Raw genomic sequence first — 26,578 nt, forward strand, 5'->3', positions numbered from 1 at the left:
ATTTGCATTTGCAAAAAAACTGTACCATAAGAATCAGAGAGAAAATAGAAAGAGAGATAGAACGAAATATAGAGTCAAAGAAAAGAGAAACATATATCTATATATATATATATATATATATATATATATAGAGAGAGAGAGAGAGAGAGAGAGAGAGAGAGAAATATAGAAGAATCAGAGAGAGAGAACGAAATTTAATCCCACAAGTGAGGTTTTTTGTGGCAATTTACATAATTAATTTAATACCACAGGAAAATATTAGCTAAGCCACTCATTTTTGAGTGGCTTAGCTAACCCTGTGTGTATGAGATTAGTAGTCCCATGAGAATAGACTATTCCTAGGAATAAAATGTTACTAAACAAAGGACTAGCTATACCTAGTGTTAACTAGTCCAATCAAAGAGTCTATTCTGCAAACCAAACGGGGCCTAAGTGTAAAACTTATGGCAATGCATGTTTAGCCTTATTTTGCAACTAAGATTAAAGGGGCTACGGTCTATTAATACCAAAGTTGTTAAAATAAAAATAAGTTAGCCATATTGTTAAAAAGAAACAAACTTGCTCGTGCGTTCCATGTTATATTATATTATTGATGTTTTTTTTGCCTTTTCATATTATTGATGTTTGATAAGTCTTTATAAGATCATTAAGGGTCCTAGTTGAGTTGGATAATGGGTTTGAGTAGAATTTTTAGGTCTTTCATGCATTATGGTAGTCATTGAACATTCCAGTGTATATGCTGAACGTTCAAAACTTGTTGGCCAAATGTTTGGCCTAGATACCAAACGTTTGATGAATGCAGTAATCTGCATTATTAGGGTTTTCATTATGTGATTAAGGTTTTTATGTGCAAAAGTAAGTATTTCTAATATGTTGGTACTTAATATTAGAATATGATTTGCAGTGACTTAATTGTTAAGATGTCCGAGAATGTGAAAATCGCTTGAGGCAAGTAAATGATCAAAGAAAATAGCTCTAGTGACCTCATTTTTTAGGTCGGCTCGCTTCGAGGTTGGCCGTGAACCAGGGTGGCTACCTCCCCCTCCCATCCTAGGTGATGGTGGAGAAAGGATGTCTCTTTTCTACGCCACCTCAACAGACAGTCCGTTAAAAAATCAACCACTATGAAATCTGGAGAATAGGTCTCACTGCCCCAAGTTGCACTAATGCACCAATAACTACTGCAAACACAGAGAGAAGTTTGCTGGCTGAAAAAAGAAGTAACTTCTCATTGTCAAACCGTTTGATCAAACTAATCATATTTTATCCCCTAGTATAGGCCATACAAGTACAAGGCCTTAACAATCAACAGTGGGTCGATTTTGAATTTTTAACAGTAAAAAGGTGCCTTTTGAGATAAATAGTCTGAACAGTTTTCAGCTTCTATCTAAGTAACAGTTTCTTTTATTGACATGAAACAAAAGTTCATCCCTAATTGAGAGTTCTCTAAGTATTCCTCACGGCAAACAGAAGCTATTCTGCATATACAAAGCTTGAAAGAGAAACAGATTGCCAAACAGAAAAAGCTTCTTCTAATTTTTAACTGTCAAAATGCTCACTGGAAAACCACCCCTTCACCAGAATGCTCTCGAAAATCATTTGGCAGAAGATGAACCTGAAGAGAGTCTTTGACTCCGTGCTTTATCAGCTCTTTCCAAGTAATCTTGATGGGACTGATGTTTTGTTCCTACAAGGGGGCAGCAATTTATTAGGTTGAGCAGATAAATAACAACAGAAGTTCTCTCTCTCTCTCTCTCAATAACAGCAATTTATGTATTATTGCGAGCAGTAAAAGCATAAAGGTAGACTAGCATGCAGGTATAGGACCCATCACTAAATATTCCAAATCCTCAAGGATCGCTATATACTGAAACAAATCCAGTTCACCTTTGAAAAGATACTTTCGCACGGTAGAGTAAGATAAATTTAGGCAATTTTGTCAGTGGGTATCAAATAAAAACGAACACTTCAATAAAAAACATTAAAATGCCAACAGTCACATGAATTTTCCTATAGAAGTGACAGTTTATAACGCACGCATGACCTGCATTACATGACACACAACAAAAGATACCAACATTACAGGTTTCCAATACTTCTCAACTGATTTGCAAACTGAAACGGGTACTAGATAAGTAGATATATTCTGAGCCCAAGAAATATCATATCATTGTTAGGCATCGTAGAAAAGGGTTTCAACAATAAGAATGAATATTTATTAGCTAGATAATTAAGGTAACATACTGCGGGTTACAGATGTAACTTCCTAGCTATCAGTGATGATGGAAAGGACAAACTCACTGCATAAAACAATTTCACACTGATGCATAGATTTGTTCAACACATAATAACAACAGTTTATGTATCCAAAGTACAAATTCATTTATTAGTTGTATAGATCAAAAGGAGGTTTAAGGTAATCTACATCACCGAAATAATGCAGGAGGCAATTTGGGAAATGACAAGTTGCTGCCATAGGTAAGGCTATGCCTTAGTTGCATAGACAGTACTGCTGGCATATTCTATGGTGAAAGCTATACCATCTGTACTTACAAGACTGCCAGTATACTGATCGTGGACTACAGCTATTTAACACAGATGGAGATACTATTACTAGTGCATTGGATGGGCACCAGAGCTACTGAAGAGAGGGAAGCACCTTTGATGAACTATACCAAAGATTCACCATTAGTTACTCAGAAAGCAAAGTTTTTATTAAAAATTTTGAAGGACATATAGACCAATCAGGGCATTGCGCTCACTGGAAAAGCATCAAAGAGCTTTTGAGGACCTAAAGCAGGCTGTGATTGATGAACCTGTATTGGATTTGCCAGATCACATTGAGCCATTTGAAGTACACAAGGATGCATCAGACTACGTCATATGCAGTATGCTATTACAACAAGGTAAACCAGCAGCATAAGAGACTAAAAATCTCAATGAGACCAAAGGCAGGAGAAAGTGATTTCATCTGGTTATGTTATTAATATTAACTCAATCTTAAAACTATGTCGGGAGTATATTGTACCGTCACACGCGGTATACCAAGAAAAGAACACCACTGGCTTAAAAAGAAGACTGGACAGTCCAATATCAAAGAATTCTGTTTTATATCTTTTGTCACTATAACATCGACAACCGTACCTAATATAACTTGTGGTTAGTTTAAGAAAGAGAATGATGCCAAAAGTTTCAGGACGATTTTGAAGTAGGTGGTCAGAAAGCAACTTGTGGTGCATACAGCTATCAAATCTAATCGAAAGCAAAACAACTAATAAGACGGATAGACAAGAGATCATAATTTGATACAAATAAGCTGCCAGAGTCCAGGAAAACAAAGCCAACCGGGGAATCCCTAGCTCTCCTAGCCAGGAACTCACTCAAAAGTAAATCTAAGAATCCACTTGAATCTACAAAATAAGTAAGATGGTTCTTGCTTTTTTCCTTTTTTCTATTTTGTTTCAATTTGAATGCATATTTTCATAGGTTCAGATTACTATTCCATTTTCTTTTCCTTTTTTTCTTCTTCTAAGATTCACTTAAATTTAGCCTTTTATTATCATAAATCATTCCTGCCAGACTAGTTACAAATTATCATATCAAATGCTAGACAATTATATTTTTTAGCATATTAATAATTACCTTTACTTCAGATAAACATCATTTGTCTTATTCTCAGATAATGCCAATGATAAATAACTTGGATCTGAATAAGTATAATAATGTACTTGATATCTTTCAATAGTTATCGTGCATTTTAGAATTACTCAAATTTTTACCATTTTTATACCGGTGTGTAATCCATATCCTAGCTAAGTGCAATTACACGCCTGAACAGAATTTGCTTCCTTGCATATTCACCAACCACAAATAATTAGGGCTAACGACTTGTTGAAGATAAATAATCAATTCTAAGCTTTATCATAAGAAATTTATAACTTTGATAACATTCATATATTCAATATCAAAATTAACCATTGGGTATTGCCTCCAAAACCTAATTAGATCCTTTCACAAATGGGTCCTAATTTCTAATTTGTACTTTAAAAATAATGAAATTCTAAATTTCAACAGGTGCTAAGTGGAGAGTATTTTTTTTTTTTTTTCGCTTTCATTTTCCAGAAATCCCTATCCAGCAATTTTCTCACCAACCAAGCAACATTTTTGTTCAAATCGAATTGCTGGAGTAGTAAAACAGTAAGTAGTAAAAGAAAAACGTAAGAACCTCTGCTCATGAGGAACCAAGGGACGCTGAAGACGACGGTGATAATGGCGATGCCGGCCATGACGTGCTTCTTGTCCCCACTGTAGAGGAAGCGCTCCATTCTCGATCTGAAACCCCCTTCTCCTCCTCCCCCTGTGTTTCCGCCATTGGTTTTTGCCTCGCTGCTCATTTTCCTTCTTTCCAAATTTCCTCCACTTTCTCGCACTTTCTCGCTAGGTTTCCCGCTGGCAGCTGTGCCCTGATTATGGTTGTACACTGAGTCGGCGAAATAAGTTGGGGTTGTGTTTGGCTGTTGGTTTATAATATCCTAACCAGGTGCTGGACGAATGATAGTAGCTGTATAGCCGTCCATAAAATTGTTTCGTCCGAAAATATTTTTAACGAAATCATTATTTTTTAAAATATTTTTCGGCGTTAAGATTTTATGGAAAATGGGCGACAGCATGAAAGGCTAATGACTTTTGGTAACTCTCAGCAAGGTCTAGTATTTGAGAAGGATAATCTTAAATTCAAAAAATAGTTTGAGGTTTTTAAAATGAAAAACTATTTTATGAAAATTAAAGAAGTTGTTTTGGTCAAATAAAAAATGTTTTCAGCTTAAAAATTATCTTTCGTCACACCAAACACTAAAAAATACGCAAAATATTTTTCAAAAATCATTTTACACCCAAAATAAACAAAGCCTAAATTTCATTTCCTTCTCTAAATATAGAGAAAACTCTTAAAAATTTACTTGCAACAATCAAGGAAAAAACTCTTATACTTATTTTATTAAAAATAGAAAGTTTCCTCTTTCTTCTCTCTTTTCCCTATCATTGATTTAAAAGAATATTTAAATAGTATATGAAAAGAATAAGGAAAGTTGTTGTAGAGTTTATTTGAATAGAAAAGAAAAAAGTAACTTGGTTTTTAAATTTTAAAAAATCTAAAGAAATGCTTCCTGAACTATAGAAGATCCAAGATTTTTTTAAAAAAAAACTTATTGCATTGATTTATTGGTTTGGGCCTTTTTAAAATGCGTTTATAAATTTTTATTTTTATTCTTGCATTAAGAAATAATGAAACCACCAAAACTTCATCCATCCTAGTCATGGATAGATCGCCCAAGTTGAGGTCCATAAGTAGTAACAATTATCCTATTAAAACTCTTCCTGCTACGGCTCCCTTATAGGGGTGCCTTCGGATAAGCAGAAGTACAAATAAAACATTTACCTAGGGGTGAAAGTTTGATAATTCGGTTACGAAAATGAGGTTTTCGCATTTCACACCGTCATTGGCCCATTCTACCAACTTTTTGTTCCATTACCGAATAGCGGTCAGTAATATCAGTTTGGTAATATCAATCGATAATGTTAGTTCGGTAATATCGGTCGGTAATGTCAGTAAGCAAATAAATGAAAAATTGGTCTACAAAGTCGATCAGTAAAGTCAGTTAGGTTAGAAAATGTTATTCCACCTACCGAACCGAGTTTGTCGAAAATAAAAAAAGTCTACCACCTACTAGCCATCGGTTAAGCGGTGTCAGTAGATGTCAATCAGTTCTCTGTCGGTAAGCTGTCGATAATCGGTAGGTAATTAATTTGCCCACCCCTACACTTACCAATAGCTCACCAAGTCAAGAAAATGAAAAAAGAGGCACTTTTTTATTTTTATTAAATTATTATTCTAATTACATCGTTTACATAGAAAGCATTGTATTATTGCATAGATATGAAGAGACCCAATTCTTCAAGCCATTTACATTTTGCTACTCAAGGCCCCCATGCCAACCCTAGAATATAACTATACAAACGGGAGACTGAATTTTGGTTCATTCAGCCATGTTAACTAAATACAAACTTTTACAGTCAAACAAGGAATTCTTCTTATGAGAAAAGGGTTGGCTTAGGCCCACAGAGTAACAAAGGCTACGCCACATTAGCCGCCGCTGTGGTGCGATAGATCTCGTTGGCATAAGCTGAGGGAACATAGATTGCCTTTAACAGAGAACTGTGGCTCCGGCCATAAAATATATATACCATTGCCCCCATCACCAACCATACAGAAACCCGGATCCATGTGGCAGCACTAGGAATTATATTTGAAACATCAAATTATCAGGTGATAGTAATGAACTGAACATATAATGAGTAATGTTACTATTCACACTCATTTATTACACTCATATGACATCGGTTGATGTGACGTGTTTTAAGTGACTTCTCATGTTACATCGAGCATAAACACGACGTGCCAACTAGTGTGATAAAGACGTGTTTTAAGTGACTTTCCATTTATCACACCTGTGTCACATTAGTTATAAACATGTCATGCCAGCCGGTGTGATATGCGTATAATGAATGAGTATGAAGAGTAGCATTACTCAATTAAAATTGTTTAATCAATATGTTCACCACTTTCAAGTGTACGCTCTTAAGTGCACAATCCTTGATGTGGTAGTGAAAATTACTATTAGATCTAAAATTCAATAACAATTTTCATTACCATGTCAAAGAATGTGCACTTAAAAGTGCATGTAGCATTTCTCTTTTTATTTTTACACTCACCCGAGGTCAATTAGTAAATATGTGTTTATAAGAATGCAGGCAGCAGGTAGGAAGGGAACAAATGGGCAAGCAAAACCTGGGAAAAGAAAAAAACATAAATAAAGAAAAGGATAACATAAAAAAGTTGCCTATGGCTTATTGAATGCATATGGGAAATTTATTTTAATAATCCTAAAATAAGTAGAGTTATATAAAATATAGTTGGGTATTTTCAATGGAAATAGTAGTAGTCCTAACAACAACAGTCAAAATGATGTACCTCCTGTATATCCAAAGCTGTGTCTAGCATCATCTTCGTCTATAAAAGCGAGCACAAGCAAACTACACAACAGAACAACTCCACCAGCTCCACACAATGTGAAGCGAAGAATACTGGTACAATCAATAGGGAGGGACAGAGTTATATGAAAATTGAAGAAAATTTGGGCCAAACCCAACAGGGGGGGTTTTGGGTGGTGCAAACTCAATGAACCCTTTTTTTTTTTATTTTTGACATACACAGGATTCGATGATAAACATAAGCATTTTAGTGAGTCTCCAGATCAACTTTACTTGACCATATTGCTAATCAAGTTTTTTTTTTCACCCATTAAAACAATTATAAACATGCCCAGATGAAATTTTGCATTGGAAGAATAATTCCACCATTTTGGTGAGTAAGCTACAATCTATAATTTAAATCTAGGAATTTTCCATGATCACATGGAGTTGAAGGCTTTGTTTTTCTCATTTAAGACAATTTACCAGAGTTGCCCTAAAGTTGGATGGAGGTGGGTATTAGTAAGACTAAGTTTGACAAAACAGTTTCTTGCTGGATGAGACTGGTAGAAATTTCTTAAGAATGGGATATTGGGGCATTTAACAATTAAAATGATGAACAACCTGAGCAATTAGTTGAAAGAAGAGTGAAAAGGTTCTGAAAAGTAGACTAACCTGGGAAGGTATTCAGCTGAAGTTGCAGAAGCAAGGATAAGAATACCTATACATAAAAGAGTTATCGCCCAAGCAGCAATTTTGCGCCTCTTTTGTTGCTTCTGCTCATCTGTTTAATTAATATGAAGACAAAAGAGGATATCAACCAGCAAATCCTAGAAAGTTGGAGGGTAGAATGTTAAATATTAAGTGGAATCTAAACTATAAGATTCATAATCAGTAAACGTCAAAGAGGCATCATTGGAATAGTAAGAGAACTTATTAAAAGCAAAAAGGATCGTTTACATTCTCCACAAGATAGAAAATCCCACTGCATAAACCAGGTATCACATCTATGAAAGGACATGCTAAGTATTAACCATAAGAGAGCACTCTGTCCAAGAGTCTTTTGCTTATATATATATATATCAACGCCTTAGGCAGCACTGATTGAGCTTAAATTTTCATTATCACTCTTCGTCTTATATTCATGTAAGCAAGTTTCTTCTCACACAAAGTGGAGAAGAAGTATTCATTGGTAGAACAAAGGGTGATCTTTCTTTTTCCTCCTTGACTACTTCCTGACCATTTGGAGGAACTGGGATTATCTAACCAGATGGCAGTTATCTGTGACCCAGCACATGCTTGATAACTAGTACCACCCTGCATTTCCCTGCATAATCGTCAAATGTGAAAAAATTCAAGGCCAAGCAGCAATTTGGTTCAACTAATGAGAACTTAAAAGGATGTTTACACCATTATATTTCATTTGAACACATTTTGGAATAATGTGTTCGAAATAAATCTGGTTATGTTGTCCTCTAGAATGTTGATGTGTCATACATGATAATCTCGTGATACACACTTTGCAATATTTATAATCACCATCAGGCTCTAGGAGGTAAGCAATTCATGTTTCTCCCAGCCTTTCCAACTATTAGAAAGGGTTTTCATTCATTCATTCTTTCAAGTACATTCAAACTCTTCCATTTTTCATTTTATTTAAAGAACCTCAAGCAACTTACCTGACAGCATTATTGTTCATGATTCTCATTGTGTTTTACGATAAAGATGCATTGAAATAACTTTGATGATCAAAAGCACCTTAGGTATCAACACAAAGTTTGGAAACAAATTTAAGTACTTAGGTTCATACTGTCAATAAAAGTACTCATGCCGTTTTTATTTTTTTATTTTTCCCAAGTAAATAACTGGTGAACTTGATGGGCGGGTAGCCTTAACAAGATGTGCAGGTAGTAGGTAAGGCTAAAGGCTGTTTCTTTCCTTCAGTGGAGATGTCAATTGTCTTTCCTTTTTAAGAGTACATGCCATTGTAGACTTATCCTCCATGAGTGGTGTGGAGACCCCTTACTACGGGTTTAAAGCACAACAATGGAGAGCATGTAAGCCAGTATTACCTTGAGCTGCTCCCTTCTCAATTAGAGGATATCCAAGTAAAGCATCTCCTTTGTCATGTAAGTTATTACTATGACAAGAGCCAGCAGGATTTTTAACATTATCACAATCGACTTCCTGAATATCACCACTGAACCGTGATGACATTGAGTCAATGGATTCATGAAGTGATGATGGAAGTGGAACCTCATCTGGTGGAACATATCTGAGTATCAAAACCGAAACTGCAACAGTGGTAAATGCAAGCAGTGTACCCACACTGACCTGTACCCAAAAAAATAAAAATAAAATATATAACAAGGATGTTAGATACCCTTCAGCTATCTCCAGTTCATACACATAAGTCCACATACCATCCCCGCCAATTGTGAAACGTCCATAAAGAATGCCAGAGCCGCTGCAAAGATACCAGTTGTAAGGGTACTCTTCAATGGAATCTGGGTGCGTTCACTGATGTCTGAAAAAAATGAAGGCAACAGTCCATCTCTAGCCATTGCCATAAGAATTCGCGGCTAAAAAACAAGAACAAATTTAAATTTATTATGCAGACCAGATTCCTATTTTGCCATGAAAAAAAAAAGCAATCTAATCTCCATAACCAAATAACATTTTGAAGCAGATAGACTACAAGGAAGGGATAAACAAAACTAAAAGCAATATAATCTTCATAGTCAAATAACATTTCGAAGCAGATAGACTTAAAGGATGGGTGGGATAAACAAAACTATCATGGGATCTCCACAAACTTAAAACATAATATAACAAGAATTGAACTACAATTGTTTTAAAAACCCCATGGATTGTACACCTTCCTCATGTTTCCAGAGCACAAATTTATCAGAAGAAGTGCACTGCAAATTATTTCCTCTCAAACAGTTCCCCCAAAGATCCAAGTACATTATCATGTCACTTCTCTTTTGATACTTTACTTTATCTAGGCCCATTAATATTGCATTTAATTCAGTATCATTTCATGCTGAATGCTCTATCATATAACGGAGACTCCCTGCAAACTCCATTTTAAAATAATTATACTTCTCTGAAGCCTTTCTGCGGCTTCTGATAATGAGCCATGCTGAATCCTAGCACTATTCATTTATTACTTATTTGTAGTTCAATTACTACCTCCTGAAAATTCTTTATCTTTCCTTTGCATTGATCTATTTATTATTTTATGGTAATTTCCTTTTTCCACAAAATTTAGATCTCAAGTTTTTACTAAGTTGGATTGAATAAGACCAAGAAATATTAGACAATTACTTCCTGTATGCCAGTTTCATTATGGCTGTACAAGCAAGAACTCTCATACAGCAATCTTGTAAAGCTTGCTACAACATTTGCCGCATGTTTAACTCAAGATCAAACATGACAATTGCAGAACAATCCAAAACAAACCAAAGGGTAATCTAAAAAGTAATTTTAGTTAGGACTTCTGAAAGCTCGTTGATTAAATTCCACGCAGTAATTGATGAATATGCTAAAGCACAAATTGAAAATACATACTCATGTACCTGAGGAAGAATTGAACCCAGCAAACTTGCAAAGAGAGCAGTGACTGCCCCAGTTGTTATTATGTACCTGCAATAGGAATAATGCAGCTTGAAACCAAAAGTTTAAACATGTAATGCCATCAAACTTAGAGAATGTCTATACCACAAACTAGAAAAAGTAAAGTATCAAGCTTACACTGCCCATTGCACACCATAGCTAGCAAATGCTGAGGAGATAGGGGTGTCCGGATCCAAGGCATAATATGGTACTAAACCAACAATAACAGCAGATACAAGCATATACAAAATACAACATAGAGACAATGCCAATGCTATCCCAAGGGGCAAATCCCGTTGAGGATTCTTCACCTGCAATGAACATTAAGAAAAAAATAGAATAAGGTTCCAAATATTTCAAGGAATGGCCTAACAATGCCGGAACATTTCATGACGGCCAAATAAATGAATTCCAAATAAAGCAAATCATTAATATTTGAGGGATGAGGAGTCAGGTTAAATCACCAATTGTTTCAAAAGCTTAAGTTGTTAAAAAAATGAGAATTTAATTATTTAATTAATATTATAACGCTCTCCCTTATGTGATAAACCAGACAACATGTAGAATATTTTAACTAAAAATAGAGGGTGAATTGTGGAGATAAGATTCAAACTCAAAACCTCCAATCTGATAACTTGTCAAATCTTCAATTGTTCTAAAAGCTTAATTCACCTTTCATTTCAATTAAATGTTTTATGTGTTGGGCCTCACTTGTTGAGGGAGAGTTTAAATTCACACGTGAGGGAGAGTTTGAATTCATACGTGAGGGAAGCATTAGAATATTGATTAAATGATTAAATTCACAATTTCTTATTAACTTAGGCTTTTTGAATAATTGGTAATTTAGCTTGGACCAGAGTAAAGGTTTTGAGTTTGATCTTTGACTCTATAGTTTAATCCTCATTTCAGTTAATCATTCCACTTGTTAGGCTTCCTTTGTTGAGAGGGAATTTGAGCCCGAATGTAAGAGGAAATGTTATATACTAATTAAATGATTAAATTCATCATTTTCTATCAGCTTAAGCTTTTTGGACAACTAGTGATCTCTTAAAACGCTATGTTCTCTTGCTTCGTTTTTCTTTTCTTCCTCAGCCCTAGCGATGGCGCGTGTAGGTGTTGCATGCTAAGGTCCGGTGAGTTTGTTATGGAACATCGCTTCTCTATTGAAGCAAAAACCTTCTGCCTTTCGGTGAAGGAAGGGTGTCTTGACTTTCGACTGGAGGAAAAAAGGAAAGGGTTTCTAGGGGTCATCTTTGTGAGTCAACCATGCGCCTCCTGGTTGGTGGATACTGTGGAGGAGGCGAGTCATTTACTGGTGAAGGCTGACATCGCCAAGTCTTACCGTGAGGGTGGTGAGAAGGCTTTTATGGTTCATGGGTGGGAGAACAAGGCAAGAAGGTTCCTAGAGGTGGCCGCCTTTGCTAAGGGTTGTCGTAAAGGAGTCATATGGCTCCCAAAGGGCTGTGGTGGGCGGGGATGGCATCGGTTTGCGAGTGAGTTGCGGCGGATTTCATCAAATTCGTTGACAAGACATTTTGTTTAAAAGTTTTGTATCTCATCATCATCATTTCATGTTACTACAATTTCATCAATGTACACAATCAAAGTTGTTACCTTTCCTTGAGTGGAGTGTTTGATAAGGAGTGTATGATCAACTTGACTTCTTTTGTAACCAAATCTTTGCATAGCCAAAGAAAACCGCTCAAACCATGCTCTCGGAGATTGTTTTAGACCATACAAAGCCTTCTTTAATTTGCACACTTTACCATAAAGGATGAATCTTCAAGTCTAAGAGGAACCTCCATATATACTTCTTCTACATCTCTATGAAGGAATACATTTTTCACATCAAATTAGTGCATAGGCCAATCCAAATTTGCTGCTACAGAAGTAGAACTCTAATTGAGTTCATCTTTGCTACCAGAGCAAATGTTTTCTCATAGTCAATTCCATAGGTTTGTGAAAAACCTTTTGCAACTACGTTGGCCTAGTACCATTCCACTAAACCATTAGCCTTATGCTTGACAGTAAACAACCACTTGCATCCAATTGCCTTCTTCCCATTAGGAAATTTAACAAGATCCGGTGTACTGTTTTTGTGAAGGGCTCTCATCTCTTTTTGCATGGCTTTCCTCCACTTTGGATCACTAAGTGTCTTTTGTATATTTTTTGGAATAGAGACAAACAACGATTTAGACATAAAAGAACGATATGATGGTGAAAGGTGCTGATAGGAAACAAAATCAGATATGGGATGGTGAGTGCATGACCTAACTCCTTTGCGTTATGCAATAGGTATTGAAGGATTTAGATAAGGTATAGAAGTAGTACTACCTGAGTCAGGATTAGATGTTTGGATGGTGTCCAGAGTAAACTCTCAATTCTTCCACAGGTAGCACATGCGACTCATTAGTAGGATCAGTAGCAAACTATTAGCAAGCGATTGTTGTTTGTCTTGATCTAGCACAGGAGTAGAGACAGGTAATGGTGTAGAAAACTCCTCTTCACTCAGATTCTCTCCCTGAAGAGGAGTTCGGGTTTAGGAGAAATATGGTTGTGTTTCAAAAAAGGTGACATCCATTGAGAAAAAATGTTTTCACAATGGGGGATGATAACATTTATAACCCTTATGTGTAGGAGAGTAACCCACAAAAAATACATACGAGAGCACAAGGATCTAACTTACTCCGAGCTGGATCATGAATATGGACAAAACACACAACCAAACACTTTTGGAGAGACACCTTTTGAAGTAGAGAAAGGTGGGGACAACACCTCAAGGGGTGTTTTGAAATCTAAGACACGGTAAGGCATCTTATTGATGAGATATGCAGGGGCGAGTGAGGTGTCCCCCCAATAAGATTTGAGAACACGCATATCAAGCATTAAGGATCGCATTACTTCTAAGAGATGTTGATTCTTTCGCTCAGCAACACCGTTTTGCTAGGGAGTATTGACGCAAGTGGTGGTTTGATAGATAATGCCATGTTCACAAAAATACGTATCGAGATCTCTCAACATATACTCACCTTGAATGTTAGAACAAACAATTTTGATGGAGGTATTAAACTGTGTTTGAATCATTTTGTGAAATATTTGAAACACAAAAACCTGTCTTTGATACTATGTTAAATCACCAATTATCCCAAAAGCTTAAACTTATATAAGAAATGGTGAATCTAATCATTTAATTAATATTTTAACACTTTGTCTCACGTGTGGGCTCAAACTCCCCCTCACATGAGCCCAATTCGCGGACTATTCAATTGAAATGAAAGGTGGATAAAAGAGACAAGGTTCAAACTCAGACCTTGACTCTAATACCAAATTGGAAAAAGAGAAAAAATGGAAAGAGGAAGAACAACATTTTATTCGATGATGTTTCTAAAATAGAAAAGAACTACCAACTATTATGGAAATACATTAATGGAGATTACAATCCTAATAAAATCAGAATAAAATCCTAGCATATCAGAAGTTTCTATCTTCAACATCTTGCCAATAAAGGGAAGATGATGATTGCAATGAAATAATCAAACAAACTTAAATTATCACCAAAGCCAGGGGTAAGAGCGTTTACATCAATGGTAAGGCGCAAAATGTAAGCAATTAAATATAAAGTCCTCTAAGACTTAACAGAACAGACAATATCAATTCACCATACAACAAGATTCATACCTCCTCCGCTGTGCTGGTCACTGAATCAAAACCAATGTATGAAAAGAAGACTATTGCAGACCCACTGAACACCCCGTTGACTCCAAATGTAAAGTACCTAAAGTGTAAGGTACAAAATGTGAGTGTGAACAATAATTGGATATAAGAGAAAATAGTCAAAATGAAATACCCATTACCCGTTGGGAAGTTCATATCCAACCCATCCAGTTTTGAAACCTAAATATCCACCAGCTATTATGATGAAAAGCAACACACCAACGTTAACCGTAGTAACAATGGTTTGTGCCAATGAACTCTGAAAATTTACATGATTTCCGAAAGGAGGTAAGAAAATTTTACAAAGTGGGAATAATCCAAAGACAGATTAAAAGGATTACAATTTTCAAATAGAAATGAAAAATGTGTACCTCCTTGATTCCAATACACAAGAGTGCAGTGACAATAAGAACTAATACTGCTGCACATGGATCAACTACAATACCAACCCCAGGTATGGAGTGGCGGGCCAAGAAAGCAGGCAATTTGTCCTCACCTCCGAAAAACAAGGCCTAAAACAATACAAAGAAGGATGGCATAATTGCATCTATTGGGAATGAGGACATTCCACGTTTTACAGTCCATAATAATCATACCCACGACAAATAAATGAAGCAAATCTTCAATAATAATCATAATAACTCTACAAGCTCCATTCAATTCAAAACTGAGCAAGCGATCATTCTCTTTTACTGGCTCTAGCAGAATATATGATATATCTTTGTCCTTCTCCTTTAAGTAGTTCTCTTTCAAGTTTGGATCATGATTCTTGTTTTCAGTAAGGGTACTGACTCTCTCAAATTTGGACAATCCAATCTCTCCTTTACCTATATTATTAGGGTGAGTAATTTTACATAACTGAATCAGATTCATTATAATTTATTCAATTTTAAATTCCTGGCTTTGTCGGGCAACAATTTGGGTGCAATCAGTGATTTCGGAAAGCAAAAAGTAGTAGGAAGAGTCTTCTGCAGCTTCCAGGTTATGGCATTATTTTTGTGTGTTTTTTTTTTTTTTTTTTCAATTCAACATCATACAAAAATGAAAGAGGGAGGGAGGGAGGACCCCGGGGGGTGGGGTGGTGGTGGGGTGGGGGGTGGGGGTGAACTTAACATCCCAAGAGATTATACAGAGACACGGCTACCAACCTAATATCCAAATACATATAAGTTGACACCATAAAATACTAACTAATAAAGCATATCCAAATCCAGGATGTTATATGCGCCAATATCTAATTTCTTAAAGACAAAATACTAGCAAAGATGATGGGATTATCATGCATCTCACTTGTTTGTATTCATAACTTTAATGGCTATATGGCACTCCCCTCGGATGCCTACACAAAATAGCTAGAAGCCATGACCAAATAACAAGGTAAGAAAGTGCATAATTTTTTAAGACTTAAGCTTTTAGGGTGACGCTAAAAAGGATAAGCAGTTTACTTTCAAACCTTGAGGTATAATGTCAGCATCAACTGAGGATGGCATTATAAATACTCAATATTCGACTGTACCCTTTATTTGTTTTATATGTCTATAACTGAAAATTTTGCTCCTATTATCTGAAGTTGTATGTCATTTTTTTAAAAGTAATTTCCATGATAAAAATATATGTCAATCAGGAATCACAACAACGCAGCCATTCAAATTTAGGGTTATACATTTTCTGGTAGTGGTTACCAACTTCTGCAACTTTATTTTGTGTGCACTGACCTCAAACAAGATTAATCAGAATGTTATGACATGAATCATAGGGTTTACAGGTAACTCTTCTATTGATATGGAAGGAAGACATTGACCAAAGGATATTCTAATTTTTTTTTTTTTTGTACATAATTCTTAATACAATCTCATCTTCCGAGACGAGATTCAGCTATGTTGAAGAGGCACACTATCATCATTGCCATCGTGTTGTAGTTGCCATAAATCCATCTGTTAAGTGAGCGCTTGATTTTTCTTTCCTTTTTTCTTTTTTCCTCTTTGTGCTTTCCACTTTATTTTTTCCTCTTTTTGATAAATAATTCATTTAATTGAAAAGAGCATAAGGGTGCAACCCTAGTACATAGGATGTATACAAAGAGAGTACCCCTTAATGCTAAAGGAAGAACAAAAATCCACAAATTCAGAAAAATTAGAAAACTGAGAAATATTATATGCCCTTGTCCAATTAAAATGCGATTTGACCAAGATGTTCTTGAGCTCTTCCTTTGTTTTCTCATGATCTTCAAAACATCTTGCATTTCGCTCTCTCCATATGCTCCACATTAGGCACAACGGGGTTATCCTCCAAACATCTAGAACTGATCAACTACCCCAGTGACCTCACCAACTATCTAACACCTCTATCACCCTTATCAGCCTAACTCATTGGACTCCGAAGAGGGTAAAAATCGCACTTCATAATTCTATTGCCACTTCACAATGCAGAAGAAGATGATCTATAGATTCTCTACTTCTCTTATACATGCAACAACATTTCACCACTATTACTCTTCTCTTTCTCAGATTATCTAAGGTCAAAATCTTACCAAGAGCTGATGTCCACAAAAAAATTCGTTCTCAAAGGGACTTTAACTTCCCAAATATTCCTCCAATGAAATGAAAAACCCCCCAAAGTAGATAACTTGTGAAAAACTGACCACACCTCAAACTTCTTCCTCTTTGAAGGAATCTACCAAATACAATCCCCACCACCTCATCTCCATCTAAGGGAATATAACACACCAAAAAATGCAAGCACCAAATCTACCTCCCAATCCTGTACAGATCTTAAAAAAGATATATTCCACTGAATTACACCATTGGAAAACTGCATATTGTCCCCAACCCATGCCTCCTTACAACAAGCAATACTAAATAACTCTGGAAAAGCTTCCTCCCATAGATGATCCCCACGCCAAACATCATGGTATAACTGAATCTTAGATCCATCTTCCACTTCATATATAATAAATCTCGAGAAAACCCCCAACCCCCTCCAAATAGTTTTCCACATTCTACCTCCTTAGAATATCAATCTCCACTCAAACTATCATATTTTGCTTCCACTACCAAACACCATAATGCCTACCTCTCCGTAGCATACTGCCATAACCATTTACCCAAAGCTTGATTAAACTCAATCAAGTTTCTAACCCCCAAACCACCATATTGCATAGGAGAACAAATCGTCGACCATTGAACTAGATGGAATTTAAACTCCTCATTGATACCTCCCATAAAAATCTATTTGCAGTTTCTCAATCCTATTAGCCACACCCAAAGGGATAGGAAACAAAGACAGATAATACATGGGCAGATTAGACAAAGTACTTTTGATCAATGTCAACCTCCCTCCCTTCGACAAATATAGCCTCCTCCAACCTGCCAGCCACCTTTCCATTTTTCCAATAGTACTATTCCAAATAGAAGTTGACTTATATGGCACCCCCAAAGGAAGAACCGAGTATTTCATTGGTAACAAAGCCACCCTACACTCAAATATTATGGCCAAACTTTCTATATCATCCACCTCTGCAATTGGAATGATCTTTGACTTCGACAAATTAATCTTCAATCCTAAGACCACTTCAAAGCATTAAAAAATAACTGGGTGGAGCACTATTAAAATCGACTTTCAAGGGCCCTGTAGACGCTAGACTCCTAAAAAAAACATCTTAGATTATGAAGAATGTTCACCATTGACACATTTTTCTTGTCTTCTTTTCTTTTATTTTCCCTTTTTTGACATATTGAACTAAGCACCAGAAATGCTAACTACACGTGAGATGTTAATTACAAGGAGAAAAATATACAAACTAATTCCAGTAAAATATAATGGCACAGAAACTTCTAGTCATCAAAAAGAGATATATTTGTTTGTCTGTACATGTTGAGAACATCTAGACTATCATAAGTATTATTAGAATATATTCAAAGAATTAGTAGGCTATTGGGCAGATCAGATACCATAAAGGATTGTCATGACTTATACTTTCTATTATTTATTCAATTTACAGTCAGTTCTTTCATATACAGCTACAAATGTAAAACAAAACAAAATTGAAAATACCCCACAATAGATGCATTGTTTTAGGTAAAGTTAGAGAAGATCTACTGCACCAGATTTGGGGTTATGCCACGAGCAACAGCTGCACCACCAATTGTGTATTCCAGAATCAGAGCCCAACCAACCAACCAAGCAAACCTGAGAGGAACCACAGTGTTTCAATTGCGCTGAAGGCATCACAAATTTTATAAACAAAAGATGGCCATTTACTTGATCTTTTTCTTTCTCTTCAACACAAACAAAATCATGCCCAAGCCACACACCCATCCCTCAAATTGCGTAAGGGACTGTTCTCAACCTTAAACGTGAAGCAAAATACTTTAAAGTCTGTCTGAAAATTTTCAAACATTATCCCAAAGGTAAAACTGAAGCACTCAAATTGGTGGCTTATTCAGGCCGAACAATTAAAAATCAGTGGTTTCACATATCAAAAAATAGCTGCCCCCATAAGAATTCAAGGATTTTCTCATAATGCGATCTGATGTTAGTCAATAATAGTTCACTAAGATAAGTATTGATAGTGTCATTAGGTACTCCAAGAACATCAAAGTTACCCTTCTCCAACACATATGTATGTATAATGATAGGCACTCCCAGCAGATGGACAACGACATGCAAGCTCCGCATAACAAAATGCTGAGAGTCCCGCAGCTAGTCCAGCAATCAGAAACGAAATAGTAAGAGCAGGTCCTGAGTGCTCTCTAGCAACAGTTCCAACAAGAATATACACTCCAGCTCCTATGGTTGCACCAGCTCCTGATTGAAAAGAAAGTCCACGTATTAGCATTATGCATGTAAACCTACAATCAGTAATTTGAATGAGAAAAGGTATTAAAACTCTAAGCATAAATTGGCAACATTTTGACATTAGGTAATGTGTTTGGGAGGTTAAAATCACAAAAAGTCAAAAACAATAAATGCTTCCCCACAATACCAAAGAGTATTAAAAGTTCCACACACCAGTACAACAATGTGATGATTCAGGTCAGATTACCCAGAACACCAATGTTACAAGTCTTTTGATGGAAGGAGTGGCAAATGTCTGTTGGTAGGTTGGATATTGTTAGAGAATTGTCACACGTGTCTTTGAAGAGGTTATGTTAGTTACAACTGCTTGAGGGTTATGTTAGCCTACGGACGATTCTATTGTAATAAATGTAATTAGTATAAATAGGCCAAAGCTTATTATAGTTTGGCATGGAAGCATTCAGTTTCATTTGTAATCAATTAGCTTAGCATTCGTAGATTTGTTTAGCTAGCTAATTCTCAAGTGCAGAAGGAGGTATTACAAGTGGCTTGAATAAGAATCTGTTTGTCTTTTCCAGAACAATCCTCTTAGCCAAACACTAGTTTTCCCTTATTTTTCTTGTAAGAGTAAATTGTGTGTTACAAGTGGTATCAAAGCCGTTCGATTCCATGGCCTTAAAGCTTTTCAAATTTGATGGGCGTAATGCATCAGCCTGGGTAAGTAATGCCAACAAATTTTTCTACTTTGAACAAACAATTGCGTATATGAGAGTGCCCATAGCATCATGCTACATGGGAGGGGAGGCGTTAATCTGGTTCAGGAAAGCAGAAAGATCGGATTTTGAAACATGAGAAGAATTTGTAGAAGCCCTTCAAGAAAGATTTTCGCAAGAGTGGCAGCAGCAGCAGCGAGAAAATGACTTGATATCGCAGATAGTTGAAAAAATTGCAGAAATCCAGAAATTTTTTCAAGAAATGAGAGAGAAGAACGATTTTCAATGTTCGCAAGATTCACAGCAACAACAAGAAGACGAAATTATATTGTTAGATGATGATTCAAAGGCCGGCACTCCAGTGGAACCAAATGATGAGACAGAGATCGTGAGTGATCCTGTTGTTGCGGCTGTGAGTCTTGAGGAAGAGATGGGCGATGGCTCTGATCCAAAGCCATCTGCAGCTCTTCTTCAGTTGCCTCTGGAAAGAGCAGTGAGTGGAACATTTGGCCGCAGTGTTTTTGAGGTGGATTATGTGCGTCTTTGAGGATTTACATCTATATGGGGAAGAAGACCCGAGATGGAAGATGCAGTTGCTGCGGTACCTCGTTTTCTGCAGCTTCCTGTTCAAATGCTAATCGGTGACCTGGCTGTAAACTATTGTCGTGATCGTGTCCATATGGCTTTGGCTGAGATAGAACTTGTGAAGGTGAAGCCATTTGATTATGAAGCAGCAAGAAAAGAGGAAATAGTGAGGCATCGATGGTGTTTTGATCCAGGCAAGCAATCCTACTTTGTTGAATCTGTGAAGCTTAATTGTTCTTCAATCTCTTGGACAACTTATCATTTTAAGTTGCTGAAGTATCTGGTTGGCTTGAGGCATCGATGGAGCTGGAAGAAAAAGAATGTGGGGAGGTTTAGGCGTTGGACTGCATTGGGCCTTGAGCTGCATTGTGTTTCTTTAGCAGCTTTCTTTCAATTGCATACAACCAACAGAAGGTGCTAGTGTGCGACAGACTAAGACTAAAAAAGTGGAGCATATCTCAAAGTGTGAGGAGAGTTGTGTGTGCTGTCACTGTTGTGTTGCAAATGGTGGAATTGGGCATTGTGAAAGTCAGACTTGGGCAGTGTGTGTTCACGTTAGCTGGCTTAGTTGGGAAGCTTTTCATAGGTTGAAATCATCCTACCCACACCTTGTGGGCAAGGTGTTTTGAAGAGAGGGGGTAGTTGTTACAAGTCTTTTGATGGAAGGAGTGGCAAATGTCTGTTGGTAGGTTGGATACTGTTAGAGAATTGTCACACGTGTCTTTGAAGAGGTTATGTTAGTTACAACTGCTTGAGGGTTATGTAACTTATGTTAGCCTACAGGCGATTCTATTGTAATAAATGTAATTAGTATAAATAGGCCAAAGCTTATTATAGTTTGGCATGGAAGCATTCAGTTTCATTTGAAATCAATTAGCTTAGCATTCGTAGATTTGTTTAGCTAGCTAATTCTCAAGTGTAGAAGGAGGTATTACAAGTGGCTTGAATAAGAATCTGTTTCAGTCTTTTCCAGAACAATCCTCTTAGCCAAACACTAGTTTTCTCTTATTTTTCTTGTAAGAGTAAATTGTGTGTTACAACCAATGATTCCAGGGAAAAAACAAAAACTTAAAACCCTCATAAACATGACAAACAATCCAAAATCATGTGAAGGTCGGCAGAACAGAAACTTCAAATGAATTGCCTCACAGCACAATCTAAAAACAAAATGTGACAAACTAATGCACATTTCAATACAAAAATTAGAAAACTGGTAATATACTATTAAAACAAATAAACCCAGTAACAAAAAACTACTCACTTAACGGAAGAAACGGCAAGATAAGAACATAAATACACAAGAGAACAAGCCCAGATAGCCAAACATCACAAACTTTAACTGTGCAATTTCAAAACGCAGTTCTAAATTGGGGAAGACGAAGAATTCAGTAGAGTTACCAATGGCAATGAGGTCAACAGCAGACAATTTCCTGGCCAATTGAGTATGACCTTCTCTCCGCACATGAGCAGAATCAACATGCTTTCTCCTAATCAAACTTCCAAAACCCCAAGAACAATTTCCTGCACCATACCCCCCATTATTTTTCCTATCAGCAACCATACTCATCACCAAACCCTGCTTCGTTTTGTAAAAACAACAACAAAGCCACCGACCCGCTTTCTCTAACAAGGGAATTGCCCAGGAAGAGACAAGCGGAAAGAATTGAAAGAAAACCAGAGAAAATTCTGAGAGAGAGAGAATGGGGAAGAGGAAAAGCAGTGGCCCTGTTAACTCTGCTAGATATATTGTTAACTGTAATTTCAAAGATTCATCAATCATTCAAAGATTCTTCTCTTTCCTCTTACTTATTTGGGTAGGCGCAGCGCAGATAAACGCAGTTCCAAATCTTGCGGGCTTCAAACCCCAAAACCAACCCCCCCACCCCTCAAACCACCCCACCCCCCCCCCCCAAATTTTTATTTTTCACTTCGCCTTGCTTAATTTCTTTTGTAATAGTAATTTAAGATGGGGTAATTTACAGGATTTCGTCCAAAAAAATGAACTATTATTACTATTATTAATCTGTCATCATGGAAATGAACTATTATTATTATTATGGTATTTATATAATAAGTCCGTCAACCCTCCAAAATTTTTAAATCTCTAAGTTTTTTTTTTTTTTTTTCGAAAATTTATTTCCTGTGTCAATAGAAATAACAATAAAATCTCTACCATAAAAAATTTTTAACAGCCGTTAGTCAAATTCAAAACGCACGGTTTTACCTCATTAAAATATGAATTTAATTTAAAAATAAATCTAAAAAAAATAAAAAATAAAAAGAAAGGACTGGGGTAACCGATCCATCCCATAGGGAGTGGCTGGCCACCCCATTTTGCCTGGGGGTGGTTCGGCCACCCCCCACCCCCTAAGGCCAAACCCTCAAAAAATTTTTTTGGGTAAAGTCCACATACCCCCCTCAAACTACCACTCAATTGACAATGTCCCCCCTAAACTTTCAATTGTGACAATGTCCCCCCCAAAGTACCAAAACATTGTCAATGGCCCCCCCAAGACTAGCCATAGGACAAAAATGCCCCTATAGATTTCTCAATAAGACAAAAATACCCCTATAAAGTCAAAAAAAATTGATTTTTTAAAAAACAAAAAATTTTAATTGAAAGATAATATTTAAAAAAAAAACAATTTTTTTTAAACAAAATTTTTTATTTTTTTTTTTAAACGGAAATTTTTATTCTTAAAAAAAAAAAACTAATTTTTTTTATTTAGTTTTAAAAAACAAAAAATTTCATTTTATTAAACGAAAATTTTATTTTTTTAAACGTAAATTTTTATTTAAATAAAATTATAAAACAAAAATTAAAAAAAAATTAAAAAAATTGGCCATCGTTTGGATTTTTTTTTTCTTTTCTTTTTTGTTAGTTTTAGGTTTTTTCTAGAAGTTTTAGTTTTTTTTTTTTCTTTTTTTTTTTAAATTTTACTAAGGGTAATTTTGTTATTGGGGGGAACATTGACAATTTTTGGTAGTTTGGGAGGGACATTGTCACAATTGAAAGTTTGGGGGGGACATTGTCAATTGAATGGTAGTTTGAGGGGGTTAAGTGGACTTTCCCCAAATTTTTTTTTGAGGGTTTGGCCCTAGAGGGTGGTCGAACCACCTCTTTGGGCCGAACCAGCCCCATACGGCTGATCTGGGGGTGGCCGAACCACCCCCAGGCAAAACCCCCTATGGGGTGGTTCAGCCACCCCTGTCCTTTCCTTTTCCTTTTTCTTTTTTTTTTTTTTTTTTTTTTTTTTTTTTTAATTTTTAGATTTATTTTAAAATTAAATTAATAAAAATGTAATATCTTAATGATGTGAAATGGTGTGTTTTGAATTTGACTAACGGCTGTTAAAAATTTTTGATAGCAGAGATTTCATTGTCATTTCCATTGACCCGATGAATAAATTTTTTAAAGAAAAAAAAGAAAAAAAAAAAACTTAGAAATTTAAAAATTTTGGAGGGTTGACTCAGGAACTTATTATATAAATACACTTATTATTATTATTAGTATTAGGAAAAAAGTACATGTTCTTTTTGTGTCCTCTCAAAATTGATGTATCTCTTAAAATTATTATCAAATTTGTGATAGATTACTATTAAATTTTGATTAAATATTAATTTTAAAAATTACGTCAGTTTTGAAATGACACAAGGAGGACATAAGAATGACATTTAGCATCAATGTCTCTCAAACTATCAATTGTATACATTTTTTTCTTAAATTACCAACAAAATGTCAATATCCCCTCTAAAGACATAAATACATTTCATAAAAATTCATAGAAAAAAAAAAACAAAAAAACAAAAAAAGGACAAAAAAAAAAAAACACAACCTAAGGGGGTGGATCCACCCCCAAGACCACAAGGGTGGTTTAGCTATCCTTTCTGACCATATTTGGGAGTGGATGAACCACGTCATGGCCATTTGGAGGGGTATTTTTTTTTTTAAAACAAAAAAAATTTGAGGGGTGGGTTAAAATTTTTTTTTTCCTTTTTAAATATTTATAAAGATATTTTTGTTTTATTAAAAAAAAAATTATAGTTTTTTTTTTTTTTGTTGGCCGACATTGACTTTTTTTTAATATTTTAAGGATGACATTAACAATGAAGTGGTAGTTTGGGGATAATACATAATATCTATCCCAATAACAAAAATTTAGTAATTCATCAAAAAAAAAAAAAATTAGTAAAAATAAAATTTCAAAAATTTATTTAAAAAAAAGGTTACCAACAGGATTGTCGCGGGTCTGGTGGTTTAAGCCTTAAGGCAACAAAAATGTGTTAGATATTTGATCCATTCTTTCCAATTTAATGGCTTCGATTCTTTCTGTATCATGTGTTATTTGTGTTTTTCTGGATTTAACATATTTAGAGCACTCTAAGCTATTGTACGACGGCATCATTGATTATGGTTGGGGCTTACACAAATGATTTGTGAGGATAAGAAAAATGTTAAGAGATACGATAAGAGTACTAAAATGATGTAGAACTCATTCATTTGTACCCAATACATTTCTCTTGATTAATTGTTTTAATCATTTATAATGAATGGGCTACACATAAGTTTGATAAGCCTTTTTTGATAAAATATTTCTCTTGTTTGAATTGTTTCCCAATAGCCTTACTTCTTTCTAGAACCGACAACCTTTAACCATTGAGTAATGATACAAAAAGGATTAGAGTTCTCTCAAAATATGAAGTGGCTTTTAAAATTACCAATAGATGGAAATTCAATAATGATCATCTTAAATTCAATGGTGATTTTAAAAGCAACGTTACATTTGAGAGGACTCTAGTTCTTTTTATATTATTACTTTAACGATTTACTTAACAGATCATAAGCCTAACTACTTATTGCTATATTTATTTGGATGGTTCAACAAAATCTTCACCAGACCAATGGCAGGATGGTAGGTCTTCAACTTTATTTGTTTTCTCATTATATAAGTATTTTTATCTTTTTAAAAAATGTTAAGAACTTTTTTGTCTTTTTGAGGGACAAAAGAGGAACATTGATGCAATCTAAAGTTCAGGGGATATTGATAAGAGTTGTAGTTTGAGGGAGAAACTTCACTTATACCCTATGAATTATTAGGCCTCATTTGGTTCACGGAATATCTAGTGCATTGGAAAAAGGAATAACTACTACTAGGAATAGAAGAGTGGAATAAAATGGATATTCATATTCCTTAGTTCGGTGACAACACACATGCAAACATTGGAATTGAATCAAAATTACGAAAAACCCCATTTTTTTTTTTCAAACTCATATTAAAAAAAAAAAGAAAAAAAAAGACTAAAATAAAATGGGTGGCCGACCATCCATTCCACAGAAGCGGCTGGGGGGTGGCTACGACCACCCCTGAAGCAAATCTGGGGTGGCTCAAAATGCGACGGGGGTGGTCGCTCCACCCGTAGGTAGCTCAGGGGTGGTCCCCTGAGGCGTCTGGGGGTGTAAAAAAATATTGGGACCGGAATCGGGAAACCGAGAAACTGGTTGGAAAAAACCAGTAACTGGGGTGCTCGGTTACGGGTACCGGTTTTGGGGTTTTTAAATGAGTAATGTTATAGATTATCTTTTTATCTTATTTTTATCATTTTAAATCTAATGTGGCTTTCAAAATAACTATTGGATCAAGTATGATTCATTTAAAATTTAATGGTGATTTTAAAAGTCATATCGGCTTTAGAAGGATAAAAAATATTAAATTAAGTCCAAAAGTTAGGCCCAATACATAAATAAAATAAGCCAATTAAGCCCAATACCTAAAATAAGCCCAAAATGCCAAAAAAAAAAAAAAAAAAAATCGGTTACTAGTTCAGATAACTAGGTACCAACTGAAACCGGCCGATTATTGTATAATTGATTAACTAGGTACCCGGTTTCGGTTTTCAAAAATGAAGAACCGGGTACCACGGTTTCGGTTCCCAGTTTTAGCCAATAACTGGGAAACTGGGATCGGGTTTACACCCCTACCTCTGACCTCTTTTGTGAATAGTCAACCACTCCAATTGGTGGTCAAGGCACCCACTTTATTTTTCGATTTTTTTTAAAATATTTTTATTATTTTGTTTAAGTTTTTTTAAGTTTTTTTTTTTTTTTTTTTTTTTTTTTTTTT

At 35.5% G+C, this 26,578-nt stretch overlaps 2 protein-coding genes across 3 annotated transcripts; both read right to left on the reverse strand.

Annotated features, from left to right (window-relative positions):
- Positions 1–1,209: 1,209 nt before the first annotated feature.
- Positions 1,210–4,496, reverse strand: LOC132192049 (uncharacterized). Its single transcript, XM_059607238.2, has 2 exons — positions 4,226–4,496; positions 1,210–1,687 (listed from the first exon to the last, which is right to left on the reverse strand). The coding sequence occupies exons 1-2, from the start codon at positions 4,392–4,394 to the stop codon at positions 1,596–1,598; spliced, it is 261 nt and encodes an 86-aa protein (XP_059463221.2). The 5' UTR covers positions 4,395–4,496; the 3' UTR covers positions 1,210–1,595.
- Positions 4,497–5,849: 1,353 nt separating this feature from the next.
- Positions 5,850–22,330, reverse strand: CAT4 (cationic amino acid transporter 4). Of its 2 annotated transcripts, XM_059606451.2 has the most exons (14): positions 21,855–22,330; positions 18,966–19,167; positions 18,465–18,549; positions 14,733–14,873; positions 14,502–14,620; positions 14,326–14,422; positions 10,786–10,958; positions 10,611–10,677; positions 9,453–9,611; positions 9,102–9,363; positions 7,705–7,813; positions 7,031–7,143; positions 6,772–6,847; positions 5,850–6,292 (listed from the first exon to the last, which is right to left on the reverse strand). In XM_059606451.2, exons 1-14 carry the CDS (start codon positions 22,234–22,236, stop codon positions 6,133–6,135), a joined length of 2,145 nt encoding a protein of 714 aa, XP_059462434.2. In that variant the 5' UTR covers positions 22,237–22,330; the 3' UTR covers positions 5,850–6,132. The 2 variants fall into 2 exon arrangements, with proteins under 2 accessions (XP_059462434.2, XP_059462435.1); XM_059606452.2 differs by lacking the exon at positions 7,031–7,143 and having other exon boundaries at positions 6,201–6,292.
- Between the last annotated feature and the right edge of the window lie 4,248 nt (positions 22,331–26,578).

Source organism: Corylus avellana, chromosome 10, assembly GCF_965113065.1.
Source record: "Corylus avellana chromosome 10, dhCorAvel1.hap1.2, whole genome shotgun sequence".
NCBI classification, from domain to species: Eukaryota; Viridiplantae; Streptophyta; class Magnoliopsida; order Fagales; family Betulaceae; genus Corylus; species Corylus avellana.